Source organism: Sciurus vulgaris (assembly GCF_902686455.1).
Source record: "Sciurus vulgaris genome assembly, chromosome: 5".
NCBI classification, from domain to species: domain Eukaryota; kingdom Metazoa; phylum Chordata; class Mammalia; order Rodentia; family Sciuridae; genus Sciurus; species Sciurus vulgaris.
Genome location: NC_136465.1, coordinates 83,424,912 through 83,443,417, shown reverse-complemented (window position 1 = coordinate 83,443,417; position 18,506 = coordinate 83,424,912). Strand labels below are relative to the sequence as shown.

At 40.5% G+C, this 18,506-nt stretch overlaps 1 protein-coding gene across 2 annotated transcripts in view; it reads left to right on the top strand.

Moving 5' to 3' along the window:
* The window catches only part of PLBD1 (phospholipase B domain containing 1), a 66,847-nt gene that overhangs the window by 3,996 nt on the left and 44,345 nt on the right, over nucleotides 1–18,506 (top strand). For both annotated transcript variants that reach the window (XR_013763828.1, XM_079140043.1), the window contains exon 2: nucleotides 10,173–10,392. Coding sequence is in view for 1 of the 2 variants with exons in the window: in XM_079140043.1 (XP_078996169.1) it covers nucleotides 10,173–10,392 (220 nt within the window). In the remaining variant the exon portion in view is untranslated. The remainder of the gene's footprint in view (nucleotides 1–10,172; nucleotides 10,393–18,506) is intronic.

The window sequence follows — 18,506 nt, the reverse complement described above, 5'->3', positions numbered from 1 at the left end:
TGTGCTCCCAAGTAATGACTTGTTATAAAAGCAGGATGTTTGCTTAACCATGGCCCAACATTTCAGGATTTGGGGTACACACCAGCACATTAAGCAAACATTTCAGAAAACAATGCGCAATATCTTAGGTCACTTTCCTTGATTATAACTGACTGACTGAAATGACCTTGATTATTTTTTCCTAAGTGTATTTTTTCTTAAACATACCTGCTTTAGAATTTTCCGACTCTTTTCTTTCTTCCAGAACCTCACTAAGTCTTCCTACAGCTCCTCTCCATTATCTTAGTGTATCAGACTCAATGAAGTCAGTGCTCCCTATACTCTTGAATATTTTCCTGTGCTCTCCCTATATCATTTTGTGTATAAAAATGTATACAAGTTCCAGAACAATTCCTAGCAGAAGTATCCGTTTATCTTTATTAGTAAACTTGGTTTTCTGGTCCTTCTGGAAACTTGAATCCAGTAGCAAAGATCAAAATCTTTCTTTAGAAGAAAAATCTAAAAGATGCTTCTTCATCATTTACATTTTTAAAAAATTAACTGGGGCTGTGGCTCAGTGGTAGAATGCTTGCCTGGCCTGTGTGAGGCACTGGGTTCGATCCTCAGCACCCCATAAAAATAAATAAAGGTATTGGGTCCATCTACAACTAAAAAATGTTCTTAAAAGATTTGTGGTGACTTATTTTCATAATTTATAAACTGAAGCATGTGAATTTTGTCTTGGGAGTTTATTCTGACATACAGAACATATATATTTTTTTCAGACTTCTTTAGGAATTAATTTTAAATCATCACTTGTTATCTTTTGGTTTTGTTGGCTATGAATTGTAAAGCATTAATTATTGATCAAAGAGACTGAAATTAAGAGCCCCTCTGAAACTGAGGACAACTTCCTCACACCGAGTGTAAAAGCTGAAGGGCGGGGCCTCCCTGCTGGCTTGGGGAACCTCAAGGAAGCTGAAAGTGATGGCTCCAGCCCTGGCCTATCACGACTAACTAAATCTATATATGATACACATGTATATTTCCTGCCTTTTGCCCCATTTTGCCACCTCTTTTAAAAGTTTTCCTTACCCCAAGAGCCTTCTGAAGATGGAAATTCACAAAAAAAGAGTTTCTTCTTTCTTTCTTGAAAACTGGCCTTGAATAAAACCTATTTTCCTTCAAATTTGACTCTGAACATTTGTGGAGCTCCTGAGCTTGTAGCCCAGCCTCTTCTCTGGGGTAATAGTGCCACAAGGTAACAAAGAAAAAAGGTTGGGAGCAGCAATCATGAAAAGAATCATCAAGGGATTTATTTTTTTCAACATTTTCAGCTTTATTCATGTGCTTAAGCTTGTTTTTTAAAAAAAATTTTATTTAAATTCAGTTGCTCCTACAACTTGTATTTCACAGGCTTTTGAAAATTTAGCTTCAGTCAGGTGCGGTGGTACACACTTATAATTCCAGCAACTCAGGAGGTTGAAGCAGGAGGATTGCAAGTTCAAGGCCAGCCTGGGCAACTTTCCAAGACCCTGTCTCAAAATTAATTTTTTTTTTTTTTTTTTAAGGGCTGGGATGTAGCTCAGTGGTAGAGTGCCCCTGGGTCAGTATCCCCAGTACCAAAAAAAGAAAGAAAAAAAATTGACTTTAAATGTGGCCAGGGAATTTATCAATGTTATTACATAACTTCTTTGTACTACCACAAAAAAAAGGAATTTACTTAATGTGGCAAAAATGAAATATAGGTAGTGAAATTATGAGGAAATTTTGGTATAAAACTTGAAATTCTGTGTCCATACAGACAACAGATGTCATGTTACAATTTTCGTAGAGAAAATTGTGGAAGTCTCTTGAGATATTTGAAAACAGCATGAGCAAATCACTAAAAGAAACCAACTTGCTCTGAAATCTATTAGCCTTGCTAATACCACATAATTCCAGCATAAAGTAGTATTGGGTTATTCAAGTCTGCATTATTTTTGGGGGGGGGGGTCATTTGCAAATCTAAGATATTAGAACTTTAATTTAAAATTAGAAATCAGAATTAATTCACTATGAACTTGATAGGTTTCTGCTGTGTAATGTGACCTTCCCAGCCAATGTGAGAGTTTAGGATTTCAGTGGCCACATAATCAATAAAGCAGTGTGCAGGGGCAAGGGAGTGGACCTAAGAAAATATGAGATGTCACTTCTCCTCAAGGAGCTTGGATGTCAAGTTCATTGAACCAAGTGCACACAAATATGTCTAATTAGCAAGTGATAGGAATGAGGATTAAGCTATCAGTGCCAAATCAGAATGAGGCCAAGTTGATGTTTTCTTGGTAGGACTTGTGGCAAGAACTGATAGGCAGTGAATAATAAATAGGTGAATAATAGGTGCGTTTCAAGGCAATGAAGGAAAGGGATCATTCCTGATCCAAGCAAATCTTCAACATTTTTTCACCTTGATTGTTTTGTTGCTTTGAAGCTATTTTTAAGAGCTCTCTGTCTTTCTGTTTACCTGGGTCAGCCACACATCGTGCATCCCACCTTACATTCTCTTGCTTGCCTTTCATTCCAACTTTATGCAGGTGTAGCATGAGGTATACCACCTCAGCAGCACCACACAGGTTTCTTGCTTTAAACACATGTAAACCTGGCAGTGAGGCATTTAACACTCCACAGGGCAACTCTGGGCCTGTGCAGGAGGAGCAGGCAGATGGGAAATGTTCCCTTTCCCATCCTAGGGGTGGAGACTTTGGAAGCTCATTCCACACACCTTTTTAGGAGGTCCCAACGGGATCAATCTCCAGTGTCCGCTGCAATGGAGATTCTTGAATTGACTTTCTCTCAGTCCCTCACTCTATTTCCTAAGAGCACTTAGCCAAAATAATCCCCCTTTTAGCAAGAGAATTAGTCTTTGCTTTCTGGAGAGAGTCAAGCTGAAACACCTACTTTTAATTTTGTTGCCTTAAGATTGTTTAATTCATGAGTCATTTATTTGCTTAGTGACTCTGATGAAGAGTCAAAGCAAATCAAAAAACCAGAGAGCAGTTTACTGAGAGTGCTTTCAAGAAGCGAAGCACAATGCCAAGGTGTACAGACAGAAATACCAGAAACTAGCTCAGTGGACATAGGCAATTCAGAGAGGAGAATCAGTGAAATCATTAACTGAACCCACTATGAATAGATTGTTTCAAGTAGATTTTTTCTGTTTTCACTCACATATTCTGCCTGCTCTGTCTCATTTCTTTTTTGTCTTCCTCTAACTCACTGAATATACAAGGCCACCAGTAGATTGCTTAGGGTTGAAAAGTTACTTACTCTTTCATAAAATGAGGTGCTAGGAAAATTAGTTTCCACAGCAACTTGGGAGGCTGAGGCAGGAGAATCACAAGTTCAAGACCAACCTAGGCAACTTAATGATACCCTGTCTCAACATATAAAATGAAAAGGGCTAGAGATAGAGCCCAGTAGTAGAACCCCTGAATTCCATTCCCAGTTTAAAATTTAAAAAAAGGAAAGAAGAAAATAAAATCAGACTTCAAATATGAGAATATGCAAAACAGTGATTTAAGCAACATAAGGTTAAGAATTTTTTTTCCAACCTAAAACAATGAACTCATAGAAAATATTAAGCATGCAAGTACATATAAGAAATTTAATTTGGGTGTTTGGGTTTTTACACAGAGACAAATATAATAATAATTGAGTCTTTAATCTTTATTTATAGAAGAAATTTTTTTTTATAAAGTAGCATTCCTATTCACTCAACAAATATTTGTCAAGCAAGCCGATTTTGAGGACATTGCCACTAAGTGATGTTCAAATCTGATTTTTTATTTTTATAACTCCAGAGAGGCCTGCCTCTCTGGACACTTGCACATGACACTTGCCTCTCTGGATGGCTACACCTCAGCTGAGAGTTGGAACACTCCCATCTGTCTGTTACCCAAGTTTGCAAACTTAATCACATGAGTTATTTTGGACGATAACTTCTGTGAATGAATGTACTAATAAACTTGCCTTTTATTGAAAGAACAACACACAATTCAATTAGAATCATCAAAGAAACATTACTTTCTTAGGAAGAGTGTTTATTGATAGGGAGTGAAAAGTAGACAGTTCCTGTTCTCACAAAGCTTGGGTAAAACTAGGTTAAGATTAGAATAATGTAATGTTTTTCTACCTTTTCACTATTTCACTTTTCCCACCATTGGCCTCTCAACTTGAAGATTTATGTATTTTTTATATACACTATGTATTTTTAATAGACAACTATGGTGGCTTAAACTACTAAAGGATTTAAGAAAATCAGAGAATAGCGTGGATACTGGGAAAACCAGAAAGAACCGGTCCATGGAGAAAAATCACGGAGGAGCCAAGGACATCCTTTAGGGCTGGAGTGAACAACTCAGTTTTGGTTTAATTCTCAAAGCATGTGCCAATTAATTTAGTATTTAATTTTTATTATAGAATTCTGAGGACTGGGCCAAGGTTTTTCTTGCATAGAACTACCTTGTGGCAAAAATAGTACATATTTGCAGAAGTTTATTTTTGTGATCAGGAAATTAGGTGGTACCGATAAGGGTTGGGGCCTTCTATGAAACTAGGCAGCACGAAAGCCCTCCTTCAAACCTAGATTCTTGTGAATAGGCCAGAAAGATTTCAGACATTATCCTTAGAGTAACAGGCTTGAGTTTATTAGAAGAGATAGCAGAGGGAAAAGGGGGACACTCTTAAGGGAGATAGTAGGTCCTTTCAGAGAGGAGAGGGACATTGTGTCTCTGCTGCCCTCCTATTTTATTGGGGATCCCAGGGAAGTTTCCAGAGAGCACCTCACTCAGGTCCACCTCTTGACTTTTGACAGCAGGATGACATCAGACTTTCAAGTCCCCACTGCCATGACAACTCTAGGTCCCTTTGGTCTATGCTTCCCAGTTCTAATTGGTACCTGTTCTTATAGATTTTATAGTTAGGGAGAATATTCCTTGTCTCCCTGAGTTCTGGAGTTTGATCTGTGTAAGGATCACAAAAGATCCCCACTTTACCGTAACTAGAGGTGTTCTTACCAACATTATTTCAGGCCTGTATTTCTCCAGCAGTAGTTTGATGAAGAATGTTAACACACCTGTGGACTTCAACCAGTCAGGGCTGCAGGAAAAATGCTTTTTAAAACTGAAAGCTCGTGGGGGTCAGCACAATGGGCCCAGTTTATAGAATTATTCCCTCGATCTGTCCCCTGTCAATACCAGCAAAAGTGAAAAGAAAACACAGGGCTGGATTACTTAGCTTGAGCAAGCCAAGTGGACAGAGAAAAGGGGAAAGCAGAGCTCGTGCGTTGAGATGAGAAATGCCAGGGGCTGGAGAAGGAGCCAAAGTTCAAGTCATGCTTTGTGGATAGCACTGACAGGGAAGAGAGCGGCAGGCTTTCCCGCCCTCCTTTTTCCTTTCACAGCTCCTGTTTATGACTCTTCCCTGCCACAGCTCTTCAGGGCTCTTTTGTAGTCAACTAGCCCTGCTTCCTCATTTCCATACAAGGCTCATTGGAGGTGAGGGTAGAAGAGAATGTGCAGAAAAAACTGGGGAAAAGCTCAGCTATGACATTTGGGGACAGAAATAAAAATTTGGAAAACATATGTATTGCTTTTGAAAGAAGAAGGGAAGATTCTATGGAACCTGTCCACAATTGTCAAATTAGACACTTATTTCTTGCCAGAAGTTTATTGACAAAGCTTCATTTCTACTTAATCTTTCTTAAAGGAAGCCTTCCAGGACTGGGAGTATAGCTCAGTTGATAGAGTGCTTGCCCTGCATGCGTGGAGTCCTGGGTCAATCCCCAGTACCACAAGGAGAAAAAAAAAGAGAGAGAGAGAGAGAGAGAGAGAGAGAGAGCCTTCCATTATGGTCTTCTTTGTGGTAAGAAATAAGTTGGCTTAGTTCTACTTCAGATCCTTTTTTCAGGATCATAATTAGGACCTGAGCCTGACCAAGTACCAACCCATCACCCAGCCCCTTTGGGATAGCATACATGATTATTATGGAGCTGGGGCCTTCCAAGAAACTGAGGGAGTGCTAAGACTCCCTTTTCAAACGATGATTCCTGTGACCAAGTCAGAAAGATTTCAGACATGTCACTAAGAGAGTAAATGCCATGAGTTTATTGAAGGGAATAGGGCATGGGGAGAGGGGACACCCTCAAGGGAGAAAATGGGTGCTCTCAGAAGAGAGAGGGACAACATGTTTCTCCTGTACTCTAATTTACTGGGGATCCCAGAGAAATTTCCAGAGAGTCCCTCCCAGGTCCACCTCTTGACTTTTGACAAACTGCAAGGTGATATCAGACTGTCAAGTCCCCACTGTCATAGCAACTCTAGGTCACCTTGGCTCATGCTATCTGGTTCTAACTGGATTCTTAACAATGCAGTCTTACGGATTTTATGGTTAGGAGGAACTGTCCTTATCTCCCAGAGTTTCAGAATCTGGTCACAAAAATCTGGGTTCCTCCCCCTTACATTATCTTGGGCCTGCATTTCTCCTGCATTTAACAGGTAGTTTGCTGAGGAATGTGACATATCCTGTCCACTGAGGCCAGGCAGGGCTGTAGGTAAATTGCTTGTTGGAAAAGAAAGCATGTGGGACTTAAAATCAGCATACTACAGTAACACAGCCACATCAATGTTTTTAGCAACTCAGTTCACAATAGCTAGATTGTGGAACCAACCTAGATGCCCTTCAACAGATGAATGCATAAAGAAACTGTGGTATATATACGCAGTGGAATATTATTCAGTCATAAAGAAGAAGAATATTATGGCATTTGCAAATAAATGGATGAAATTGGAGAATATCATGCCAAGTGAAATAAGCCAAGCCCCAAACACCCAAGGTCGAATGTTTTCCCTGTCGAGTGGAGAATGATATATAATGGGGGTGGGGATGGGGGAGTGAGAGAAGAATGGAGGAACTTTAGATTATGTAGAAAAAAATGAGAGGGGTGGTATGAAAAATGGTGGAATGAGACAGACTATAACCCTGTGCACATGTATGATTACACAAATGGTATGAATCTACATCATGCACAACCATAGAAATGAAATGAAGTACCCCATTTGTGTACAATGAATCAAAATGCAGTCTGTAAAAAATTTAAAAATGAATAATTTTTTTAAAAAAGAAAGCTTGTGGGGGTCGGCACAGTGGGCCCACTTTATGGAATTATTCTCTTAACTCATGTTCCCACCATTCACATCTGTCTGTTCCCTAACACGATGATCTAGCATTAAGATTTTATTTTTAATGCTTACTTGATAGAAAATCTTTGTTAAAAATGTTGATTTAATTTTAAATGTTGTCAACAGATATCCCTGGATAAATATTTAATGGAAGCTCTCTAGCCTCCTGACCACTAAAAACTCTCTTTGCCAAAAACTAAATCACGTTCCCTCCCAGGCTTATTCCTGGTCTGCTTCGTCTCTCAGTAAATGATTCAGCATCCATCCCCTGAGTCTCAACCTAGAACCTGAGAGTCAATCAACCTCCTCCTACTACTCTGATGATTGACCCAAATGTAACCACAGCAGATGTGCAATTGGTTTCTCAGACAGAAAAAAATGCACTATATACTGTTTCCTTTCTCCATTTCTTTTCTTCCCCCTCTCTCTTTTCCTTCCTAAGTCTTCTTTCCTTTCACAGTTATTTATCGAGTACCTGCTATGTGTCAGGTACTTTTCCAAGTGCAAAGAAAACAATCTCTGCCTTGAGGCATTCAGTATCAGAGCAGGGACAGACATGTAAGTTCAGTACAGCGAGTGAGACAAAGCGTAAAGATGGGCAGATAAGGCACGTTGAGCTTGTAGAGAAAGTCAGCCTCTACAAAAGGGGTGCTGCTTCCTGAGTTCTAAATAGCAATTTTGAGATTGCTATAAGAAAGAAAATCTAAGGCAGAAGAAATAGCGTATGCAAATCAGAAGCATTGATCCTGCTCATGGCGGTTTGGAGAGCTATATATAATAGTTTCTGTATCACAAAGTGCACAGAGAGGTGGTCTCAAAAGCTATGAGGCGGACAGACGGAAGTCAGGTTATAAAGATCAAGAGAGTAAGGTGAAGGATTGCAATTTTGTTAAGACAGAAGCCATGAAAATTTTAGGTAGGCAAGGTTACAAAATTAGTTTGCATTTTGTTGTTGTGGTGGTGGTAGGTTTTATTTATTTTTTACTTTTTATTTTTTTGGTACTGGGTATTTGGACCCAGAGGCATTTAAACACTGAGCCGCATCCACACCCCCCACCTTTTATTTTTTTGTATTTTATTTAGAGACAGGGTCTCACTGAGTTGTTTAGGGCCTCACTAAGTTGCTGAGGCTCACTTTGAACTCATGATCCTCCTGCCTCAGCCTCCTAAACCACTGGGATTACTGGCATCTGCCACCACATCTGGCCTAATTTACGTTTTAGAAAAGTTATTCTGGCAAAGAATGAAGAATGGGTTGAAGATCAAAGGTAACTAGAAAAAGGTCTCTTCTATGGTGAAGGTCAGTTGTGATACCTAAACTCTCAAAAATATAGAGATAAAAAGGCAAAGACTGGTGAGAGAGAGATTCAGGAGGTTTTGCTTGAACATGAGTCATGAGGACCAGGAGGCAGGATGGATTAGGTTTCAGGTTGAGAGATGATAGAGATAAGAAGCATGGAATGACGGAAGTGGGTGGGTTAGGAGGGATTATGACTTTTATTTTAGATATTTTGAATTGCTAGTGCTCATGGAATCTTCTAGATAATCTTTTTAGTGTACCATGGAGTATACAACATAAAGGGGAACCCATGAGGAGAATAAAGAAAAAGGCAGGGAAGAAGAAGGGGATTCAGGAGAGAGCAGCATCCCAGACACCATGGGAACAAAGAATTTTAAGAATACAGTTGACCATTTGGGTCCATGTATTTCACATCTAAGAATTCTACTGATCATGGATTGAAAATATTTAAAACAAATAATTGTGTACGTACTAAATATGTGTGTCTTACTAAATTGTCATTATTCCCTAAACAATACAGTATAAGAGTTATTCACATAGCATTTACATTGTATTTGGCATGAAAAGAAATCTAGAGCTGACTTAAAGTACACAGGAGTATGTGTATAGGCTCCTTGCTAATGCTAGGCCATTTTATATGAGAAACTTGAGCATCTGCATATTCTGGAATCTGTAGGGGGTCCTGGAAGCAATCCCCTGAGACACTAAGTGGTAACTGTAAGGAGTCACCAGGGTCAAGTGCTTTCGCCAGTTCATAGGACACTAGGATTCATTAGTGAGTCGGGCAGAAGCAGAGCTGGTGGTGTGGTGGGGATGGACAGGAGGGCAGCAGGCTGGAGGGAGTGAGGAAGTGAAGTGTGGGGACACTCTCCTTCCAGAAGGCAGGCCTGAAACTGTGCCAGTCATGTTTGTAGCTCTAGCACCGAGCATAGTCCCCGAGAGAGCGTGGATGCTCTATAAAATTCGTGATGATTTCATGAAGGGAATGAGAGATCCCAACCCTAGCTAAGTCTGTTCACAAGTGGCAGAGAGGGCTTTGTAGTTGGTTTCCTTTTATCTCTGAGACAGTGGAGCATCTTATGCTAAGGGGGACAAAGGGGGTGCGCTTTGGGGTACAGGTATACTATGGAACAAAGTTCCTGAAGTAAGTGAGGGGGTGGGATCCAGAGTAGGGTAGGATTGAGGTGAACAAAACGGGAGAGGTGGCATGAGTACAACACCCTGGGGGACCACAGGTGATAGCTTCGAGGTTTTCTGAGAAATAAGGATGTCACACGTGAAGAATTAAGCAGGGGATGTAGAATAAGGAGCCTATGAATGCCTTTGGTCCACCTGTAGAGGAAAACGGAAAAAGTTAGTGACCAGGGCCAAGAAGCTTTTCATTGGCTGAATTAAGAGGTGAGGACGAGCTCCAGCTCCAGCCCCGCCCAGAATCCCACGCCTACGGATGACACTCTCAAGCCCACCTCTGTGATGCTGTAGCTACACCCCTCCCTTTGACCTGCCTCTCTGCACTCTGCTACATTCCCCTTGATTAAAGCTCTGGTTTTTCCCCACTGGTGGCAAGGACAACCATATTCTAATAGAATAAAAATCTTTAGAAGCAAATATGTTGGAATTGTTGGTTACATAGAAACCACACACCTACGTTCTAGCACCTTTTCCTTTTCTTCCAGAAGTCTACTATGCAACTGCATACTGGATACCTTCTGAAAAGACAATAAAAGTCAAACACGTTCTGGACAAGAGTGGGGATGCCTATGGCTATTACAATGACTCCATGGAAACCACAGGTTGGAGCATCCTGGAGATCAGAGCTGGGTATGGCTCTCAGGCCCTGAGCAACGAGATCATCATGTTTGTGGCTGGCTTTTTGGAGGGCTACCTTACTGCTCCGTAAGTACCCTAGTCATGGAGCAACTGCCTGGTCACCCCCGTCCTTTTCCTTGTCTGGCAGTGACCCTTGTGCATCAGGTCCTTTGCATGTGATAAAAAATTTATCAGAATTCAATTATGCCCATTATCACAACTACCCACAGGTGCAAAGCCCACTTGCTCTCCTCTGTTCTTATGGCACTTCCTTCTTTAAATCTTCCTTTTATATGAAATGGTTTTAAAAGACAGGGAGACATCTTTTTGTCATTTGTTGTCTGGCAGAAAGCAGATAAGAGGCGGAATGACTCCTTGAGAATCGTAAAGCAGGGAAAAGATTAATTAAAAATAAAATGTAAGAGCATTTATTTTCAACCATCTTGAAGCATCTTTGGGCAAAGGGATTTTAAATTGAAATTTTAATGAGTCTACTATAAATGTTCCTTCCGGTTCTATTGTTATGTGATTCTGGTGTCATTGCTTTGTTTTATAAAAATAACGAGGATGTAGTTAATAATAGTGCAATCAGGATATATGTTTTTTAGAAAATAGCTCTTTAAGGACACTAAAGCTGCAATTCATTTAATCCATCCTCATCCCTTTTTGGATAAAAAGTGTTTTTATGACTTGGTTTCTTTTATTTTATATGACCTAGTTGTTAAGTGCACTTTCCAAAACTTATTTGGGGCTGTTACTACTTTAGTTATAATAAGTGAGATGCCGATCTTTATCTATCTTGGAGTAGTCAATTTTACAACAGATGTTAAGTGCCTAGTTAAAGGGCTCTGGCTACATTTTTTTAATTTAGACTACAAAATTCTTCTTTTTTTTTGTACCTAATTTTTGTTACTCTACCATGCCAGTCCTCTTAACAGCATACAACCAGAGAGGTATAAAACTTCACAAACTGAATAAAACAGTTTAAAACCATGTTATACGTATAAAAATCTGAACTTTTCATCCTCCCTCTAAATCCTTATCCACTTCAATATTTGTGCTGAGTTCTGATTGCGCTATTTAACTTGAGATGCAAGTTTGGGAGAATTAATGTAGACTGAAGTCATGGGGATATAAATGGATTCAATTAACCCCTCAGTGACATGGGATCACTAAGGGATTTTGAGGGAGCAGCTCTAATCTATGAACTCTCTAAGGATGCACATCCTCCTTGGATGTTTCTGTTAGTATCACTGCTAGAGAGAGTTTACCAGGTTTGAGACGTCTTCTGATAAAGGTGGCAGTTCTTATATTCTTATATTGCAGGAAAAAAACTCAGTTTTAATGTCTCACAGCTGACACTTTCGTGTCATTTCATCCTTAAAGCATTTATTTTTGAGTAACTCTATTTGTCCCCCCCCCAAAAAAAAGTCCATAGAAGGAGCCATTTTATTAATAAATTTTAAAAATACTCCCATATTAAAATAAATTTTTTTAAATTTTTTAAGACAGCTACTATTACAAAACTATTCAGAGACCATTTTCTTGTTTAATTTGTCTTTCACATATTAATCAGCTTTTAAAGATTAAACAAAAATGAAAAACCCAAATACTTCCTGCCAATTATGGCCCAGACATCAAGAATCTGAGTTTGCCTTCCCTACAGACAAGTGGCAACAGCTGATGAAGGCTCAGGAGTGAGGGAGAGACAGGTCTGTTGATCTGTCTAATGTTGGAGCCCTAAGGGAAAGCTGGGACACTCTTGGCAGCCTTCCTGCTGTAGCCAGAAATGCAGGAGAATTCTTTAACCACAATACTGCAGAGTTGAAGAGAAGAAAGCACCTAGTAGTCAAAGAAGGCTTTGTGAAAGATATGAGGGGTGGGTCTGGTGCTTGGTAGGTGAGAACCACTTGACCATACTGGGAGGAGGGTCACAGAACAGAGTGCTGAAAGAAGGCACGGAGTCTGTAGTGAGTAGGCGTGGAGGCTCTGAGTGAGCAAGCAGGGACCAGAGGTTTAAAAAAGACAAATGGCAGCAGCCTTGTGGAAGGCTTTGTATGGAGGTCCTTTCAGCAGTTACCATTCTCTACTTCAATCAGAGTGCACAGAGGTTTCTTGAACTTGAAAGATGACCTCTGTGTTTACCTCTGCCTGATGTTGTGACTGTGGTAGCTCTTCCTGCTCTCTCAAGGCTGGCCTTCCCATGCACGTAGCACAGAGAGGACCTCCACTCTGCAGAAGATTTGAGGTACCTCATTGGACAGGAGGTGTTGGTAAACAGCAGTATGGTAAAGAAGTGAATGGGCTGGTTGGAAAAGAGAAGTCAGTGTGTAAGTTAGAAGGAGGAGGAGAAAACCAAGAAGAAGATAAGGGGAGGGGAAAGGAGGGATGGAAGGAAGAAAAGGATGGAAAAAAGAAGGCAAAGGAGAAAAAAGAATCACAATCAAAAACTATGTTTAGAAGCTGCTGTTCAAAGGCTGTCATATTAATATTTCTGAAAGGCAGATATGGAGGGGAATTTCTGAAATAGCATACACTTACAGACCCTGCTTTGTGCTTAGTTCGGAGCTAGGAATGCTGGAATAACCCCTAATGGCCAAGCATGCTTCAAACAGACCTTGGACAATGGTTGGGAAAGAAGGGAGCTATCCATTCCTTCTTCCTCCCCTAGTGTGGTCCAGGAGATTAAGGGTCATTACACATTCTGATGTCTGAGTTTATTTCGTAGAAAGGGATATGACCAGTGCAGTAGAGAAGCGGGGCTGACGGGCAATAGCTCCAACAGGGACACGACAGAGGAGACGCTAGGATTCACAGGATTGCAGCTCCCAGACCAAAGGCACCACCCAATACTGACGGTCAGCACCACAGCCCACGGTATACCATCTCAACTGAGCAGCTGGAGGCAGTGTGGCCCCCTGTGAGCAAAGATATCCAGCACTCTAAAGCAAAGCAAAACAAATGAGCTTAAAATGCCAAACACCAGGAAGCCCTAGCTACAACCACAAGCCAGTAGTGGAGAAAGAATCCTGGTTACAGGCTAGGTGTTGTCTTTGTCTGTCAGCTCTACTTGGGCAGTTGTGTATGAGAAACAATAGTATCTTCATATACAAACATCATTTATCAACTTCAAACATATACTGCTGGGGCCTGTTATTGGAGCTGCTTTGTGAGAAAAAAAATCTCACACCCTAAAACACAGCCTTAGAGCAAGGATGTCTGAGCCTGGCTGGGAAGGTGAGCTTGCATGAGGGGACCAAAAGTAAAAGCCTTCTTTTCTCATAGTTTTCACACTAGCACATGCAACCACCAAAAGCAGAAGAAAAAGAAGAAGAGCAGAAGAAAAAGCAGAAGAGAAAGAAACACGTCCATTTAAAAAATAAGTTGCAGTGGCAGAACAGCAAGGGCTATATTCAAAGCATAAGTGGGCCACTGTTACATTTCCCCACTGTCAGTTTCTACATTCCATTTCCATGGAAAAATAGGTGACAACATCTCCAAGCCACTTTCTGCTGAAAAAGGGCAAAGCTGGGGGAAGTAACCTGAAGGAGGACGGCCACATTTAAAATGTCTTTTTAGCACATTGCCACCTCTAAAATGGCTTTCTTTCTATTTTGTCACCTTGAGGGCAGGAGGTGTGTGAGAGAAAAGATATTGTGGGGTAGATAACTGAGATGCTTAGATAGAAGAAGGATTGGTTTGATCACCTAGGAAGAGATTATTTGCTCCTTGCAATTCATGAAGTACTTGAAAAACCAAGTATAAACCTGCAAACAAATATTATCAAACCCTCTTAAGTATTTCCCTTGGAGTATTCAATAATTTTTTGCCTCCTTGAACTGTTACAACATTTCCCAGGTAACAGTTGGGTTCTGGGCTGGCCCTCTATGGTTTATCATGATGCTTAAGGCCATCTGCCTGTGGCTGACCCTGCAGAATTATGTTATCATCTGCAGCAGCAGCCAGAACCAGCTAGGATCTCAACTTGGAGTAGGAACTAGATATTTTCAGGGGTTTCTCTCACTGTCTTGCCCTTCTTCCCTCTTCCTTTCTCCTTCTTCCACTGTTCCCTCCCTGGGAATCACTCCCTGAAGGGTGTTGGCATTACCATGGAAATAACCCCATCAGATGGGCTCATGAGTCATGCTACAATGCCCTCCCAACTCCAAGTGACCATAGACTGCACTGTGGCTTCTGACCCCAGACTTTTCATATATCCCCCTTCCTAGTATCTCTCAGAACCAGGATTTCTGACAGCCAGATGCTGCCTCCCTTCATTCCACTGTAGAACAACTGCTCATCCTCCAAGTCCCTCTCACACTCTGAATTCTTGATAAAGCTCTTTATAATTCCATTCCCACTGGATTATTGCTCCATCTCTCCCCTCTACCATCTGTTAGTGCCTTGAGGGCAGGGTCCCTATCTTAGTCATGTTTATATACCCCAAACACCTGGCATGGTGCTTCACCCCCAGCATTTACTTAATTACACCTTTATTAGGTTTAATTGAATCCTGTTGTTGCAATTCTATTAGAGATGAATCAGAAGGATGAAGTACATATTTCCATGTAATGTAGTAGGGTAGCAGCCCTGGCCAAATTGAGCATCTTCCTTTGTTTTTCAACTCTATGGGCGGCTCCCTAGAGTTGCAAATTCAGTTTCTGATGTCTCACTGATGATGTAAATGTTGATAAATAGTCACGGATTGATTTTTAATGAAATGAAGCATGAAACCTTTCTGGAAAGAAGGGTGATGAGGGTGTGGGGACCTGGGCTGCTCTAGTTTGTATTGAAGTGGCCCATCTCTTGTTTTGCTGAGGCAGCTGCTGAAACTACCTCTTCTGGAACTACCCAGTTTGAATGAGTCAATTCAGCTCAACAAACACTTGTTTTTCTACTTGGTGCCAGGTGCTGGGGAGAGGGGGAAGATAGCAAGGAGAGTTTTTCTTAAGCACATTCGTCAAAGGAAATTCTTTAAAAATTTTTTTAAATTTGTTTTAATTAGTTATACATGACAGTAGAATGCACTTTGATATATCATATATAAATGGAGTATAATTTCTCATTCTGCTGGTTGCACATGATGTAGAATTCTACCAGTCATATAATTATATATATATATATATACATATATATATCTAGGGTAATAAAATAATATCTGATTCATTAAAGTACATATATTGAGACAACAGTTGCAAAGACTATGATGAAGTTCTAACAAAACTGCTGCACAGACAAAGTAACCAAACATGGTACCTCTTTTATGTTTGTGCTACCAAGAATCTTCCTTCATACCCCCAACTTGCTCCTTCTGATGTTAGAAACTGAACATGCTTCCAAGTCAAGGCTGTGGGCTAAGCAAAGACAATTAAGAGGTAGCCTGACACTCAAAAACACCAAATGACCTAACTAGTACTCATTTGGAGTTTAAACTTGGACCACAAAATAATGATGATAATGATGGTGATGATGATGCCAGCTAGCACTTATATGGCATTTACAATGTGCCATATAGGTCACTGTTCAAAGCATTTTACATACGTTGAATTATTTAATCCACAACAATACTAAAGGTATGTATCACTGTTATCCTATTAGTAATGTGAAAATTTGGGCAAAGAGAAATTAATTAAGTTACTGAAAATCACAGCTAGTAAGTAGGAGTGGGGATTAGGCTGTCTAGCTACAGCATTTGCCCAAACACGCAAACGCCTAAGTGGGTTAGTCACCATGGGAAATACTAAAGGAACCCAATGTAATCTGTTGCCCAGGGTGTCAAAACAAACAGAAAAGAGTAGGAGAGAGCAAATGACAAGTGCTGAATGACAGAGTATGGAAATAATGCACAAATATTCAGGAGAAGATGGGCAAACGTGTCTTTATGACTCTCAACACGTGCATGAGTGTGACAGATGTAAAGAGGAATCTTGTCACCTTTAGGAGGGAACTTCCTGACCTTGCACACTATAGGAGATGCAACTAAACCTAATATATCCACGAAGTGGATACTGCTGTCCTGTCTGATGTGGTGCCGAAGCAGGAGGAGTTAGAAATCTTGCTCTTCCTCACATAGTCCAGGGGTAATGGAGTCACGTTTTGGACTCAGAATTCAGTCTGTGCCCTTCAGTATTATACTCTGTATCTCTACTACACAGAAGTGTGTTGTCTCAAGACAGGGATCAGAGAACAGCTTCATCCTAAAGAGAACTCAAGTGGGGGTTTTCCTCAGATCCCGAAGGATCAGTGGACAGCACCACTTCTCACCTCAAGGTAGAGGTGTTTTCTCCCTGCTATGAATGTCAGAATCAGAAAATCTGGTCTCAAAAATATTTTTTAAGAATTAGCTCAGTTTTCCTCTCATATAGCCATCTGTCATCATGTCATATCTACCATGTAGATATCCTCAGCAATCACCCCCAAATCAAGATTAATGTTCCTCTGCTTCAGGATTTCTCTACCCCAGTGCTGTTGACATTTTAGGTTGAATCATTTTTTTGTCATTCTTTGCAGAATAATTTGCAGCATCCTTGGGCTCTACCTGCTAGATGCCAGTTGCACATCTTTCCTCACTCAGTGTGACAACCAAAACTGTCTCCAGAAATGCTCCCTGGAGGACCAATCAGTCCAATTGCAAAGCCCCACCTTATTTTTAAATGGACTAAAAACGTAGGGAGATCAGAAACTCTGGATAGAGCTAGACAGGGTTCAGTGATAGAGGCTTGGGGTAAAACTATGAACTTCTTGTTTCCTTCCCTCAATGGGCCTTGCACATCAATAGACAATAATCTATTTTTCTGAAAAATAAAGCTTTATTTTCACATAACTTGCTTTATTTCCAAATGCTCATTTCTCCTGAGGCAGAGGTGTTAGAATATAGTCATTTCCACATAAACAGAACAACATGTCATTTAAACTGAGTCAATTGAGAATGTTCCATTCCTCTTCCAACCAGATTTTTCTACAATGGGTCAGTGTGACTGAGGCATTTGGAGGGAGGTGAGGTGTGTAATCGATGGTTGTCTTGTATCTTCTTCCAGTATCCACTGAAGTGGAACTGTCACATTTAGTCTTTGATTTGAGTGCTTCCCCATCAGACATCTGATGAGACTTCCTGGTCTCCTTGGTCTCTGGCTGCATAATCACTGACAACTGAGGTTGCTATATTCATTGCAAGGTCTGAGTTCCCTGCCCACAGCAGGTGTAGGGGCTCTTAGTGTCTACGTACTTCACCCTGGAGCACGCGAGAAATATTTGGCTCTTCCTGAAATTCGTTGAGGTGTGTAGGGATGTCACATTTTCTCAGGGACCCAGGAAATTCAGGTATCATCTCTACTTTCCCATGCAATCTCAGAATGGGAAACTGAAGGGTTGTTGCCTCTCTGAGCAACTAACTCAAATCATCAAATCCACCTGGGATTCTGTGGTCAGAACCCTGGTCAGTTTTCCATTACTGTGACAAAATACCTGACTTTCCACTACTGTGACAAAGTACCTGAGATAATCAACTTAAAAGGAGGAAATGTTTATTTTGGCTCATGGTTTCAGAGGTTTCAATTCATGGTTACTTGATCCTCTTGCTTTGGACCTTGGTGAAGGGGGCCTGTTTTGCCTCATGGTGACTGAGAAAGAGGCAGTAGGATCCCAATATCGTCTTCAAGGGCATGCTCTAATTTTCTTCCATGAAGCCCCACCTCCTAAAGTGTCCATTACCTCCCAAATAGCACCATAGGTTGGCGACCAAGCCTTTGATACATGTGCCTTCGGGGCCATTCCAGATGTGAACTATAGCAGGTTCACTTAACTGAAGTGTGAAGTGTTCTTGTTCTTTCTCTTATTTGGAAGGGGTAGAGAGGGAAAAGTGACCAATAGAAAAGGTCTGGTGGCATAAAAAATATGCAAACAAAAGTTAAATGTGATGATTCAATTAAAAATATATGTACAAATAATTTGAAGGAAAAACTCTGAGGTAAAGTTTATGAATATGAAGACCATAATATAAAAGATTTCAAAGGATTTTAACGTTGTTTACCTAACTAGCAATAAAACTCTATTTTCGTTTTATTAGTGTCAGTTCTGAAAACTACTAGGTAAAGGATATTTAAGGTATATGGCGAAAAGTTCCGGTTCTTGGAATGAGTCACCTCTTGCTTCCAGTTCTAAACTCTCTGGATCAGTAAAAATCATCAAATAAAAACCCAGAT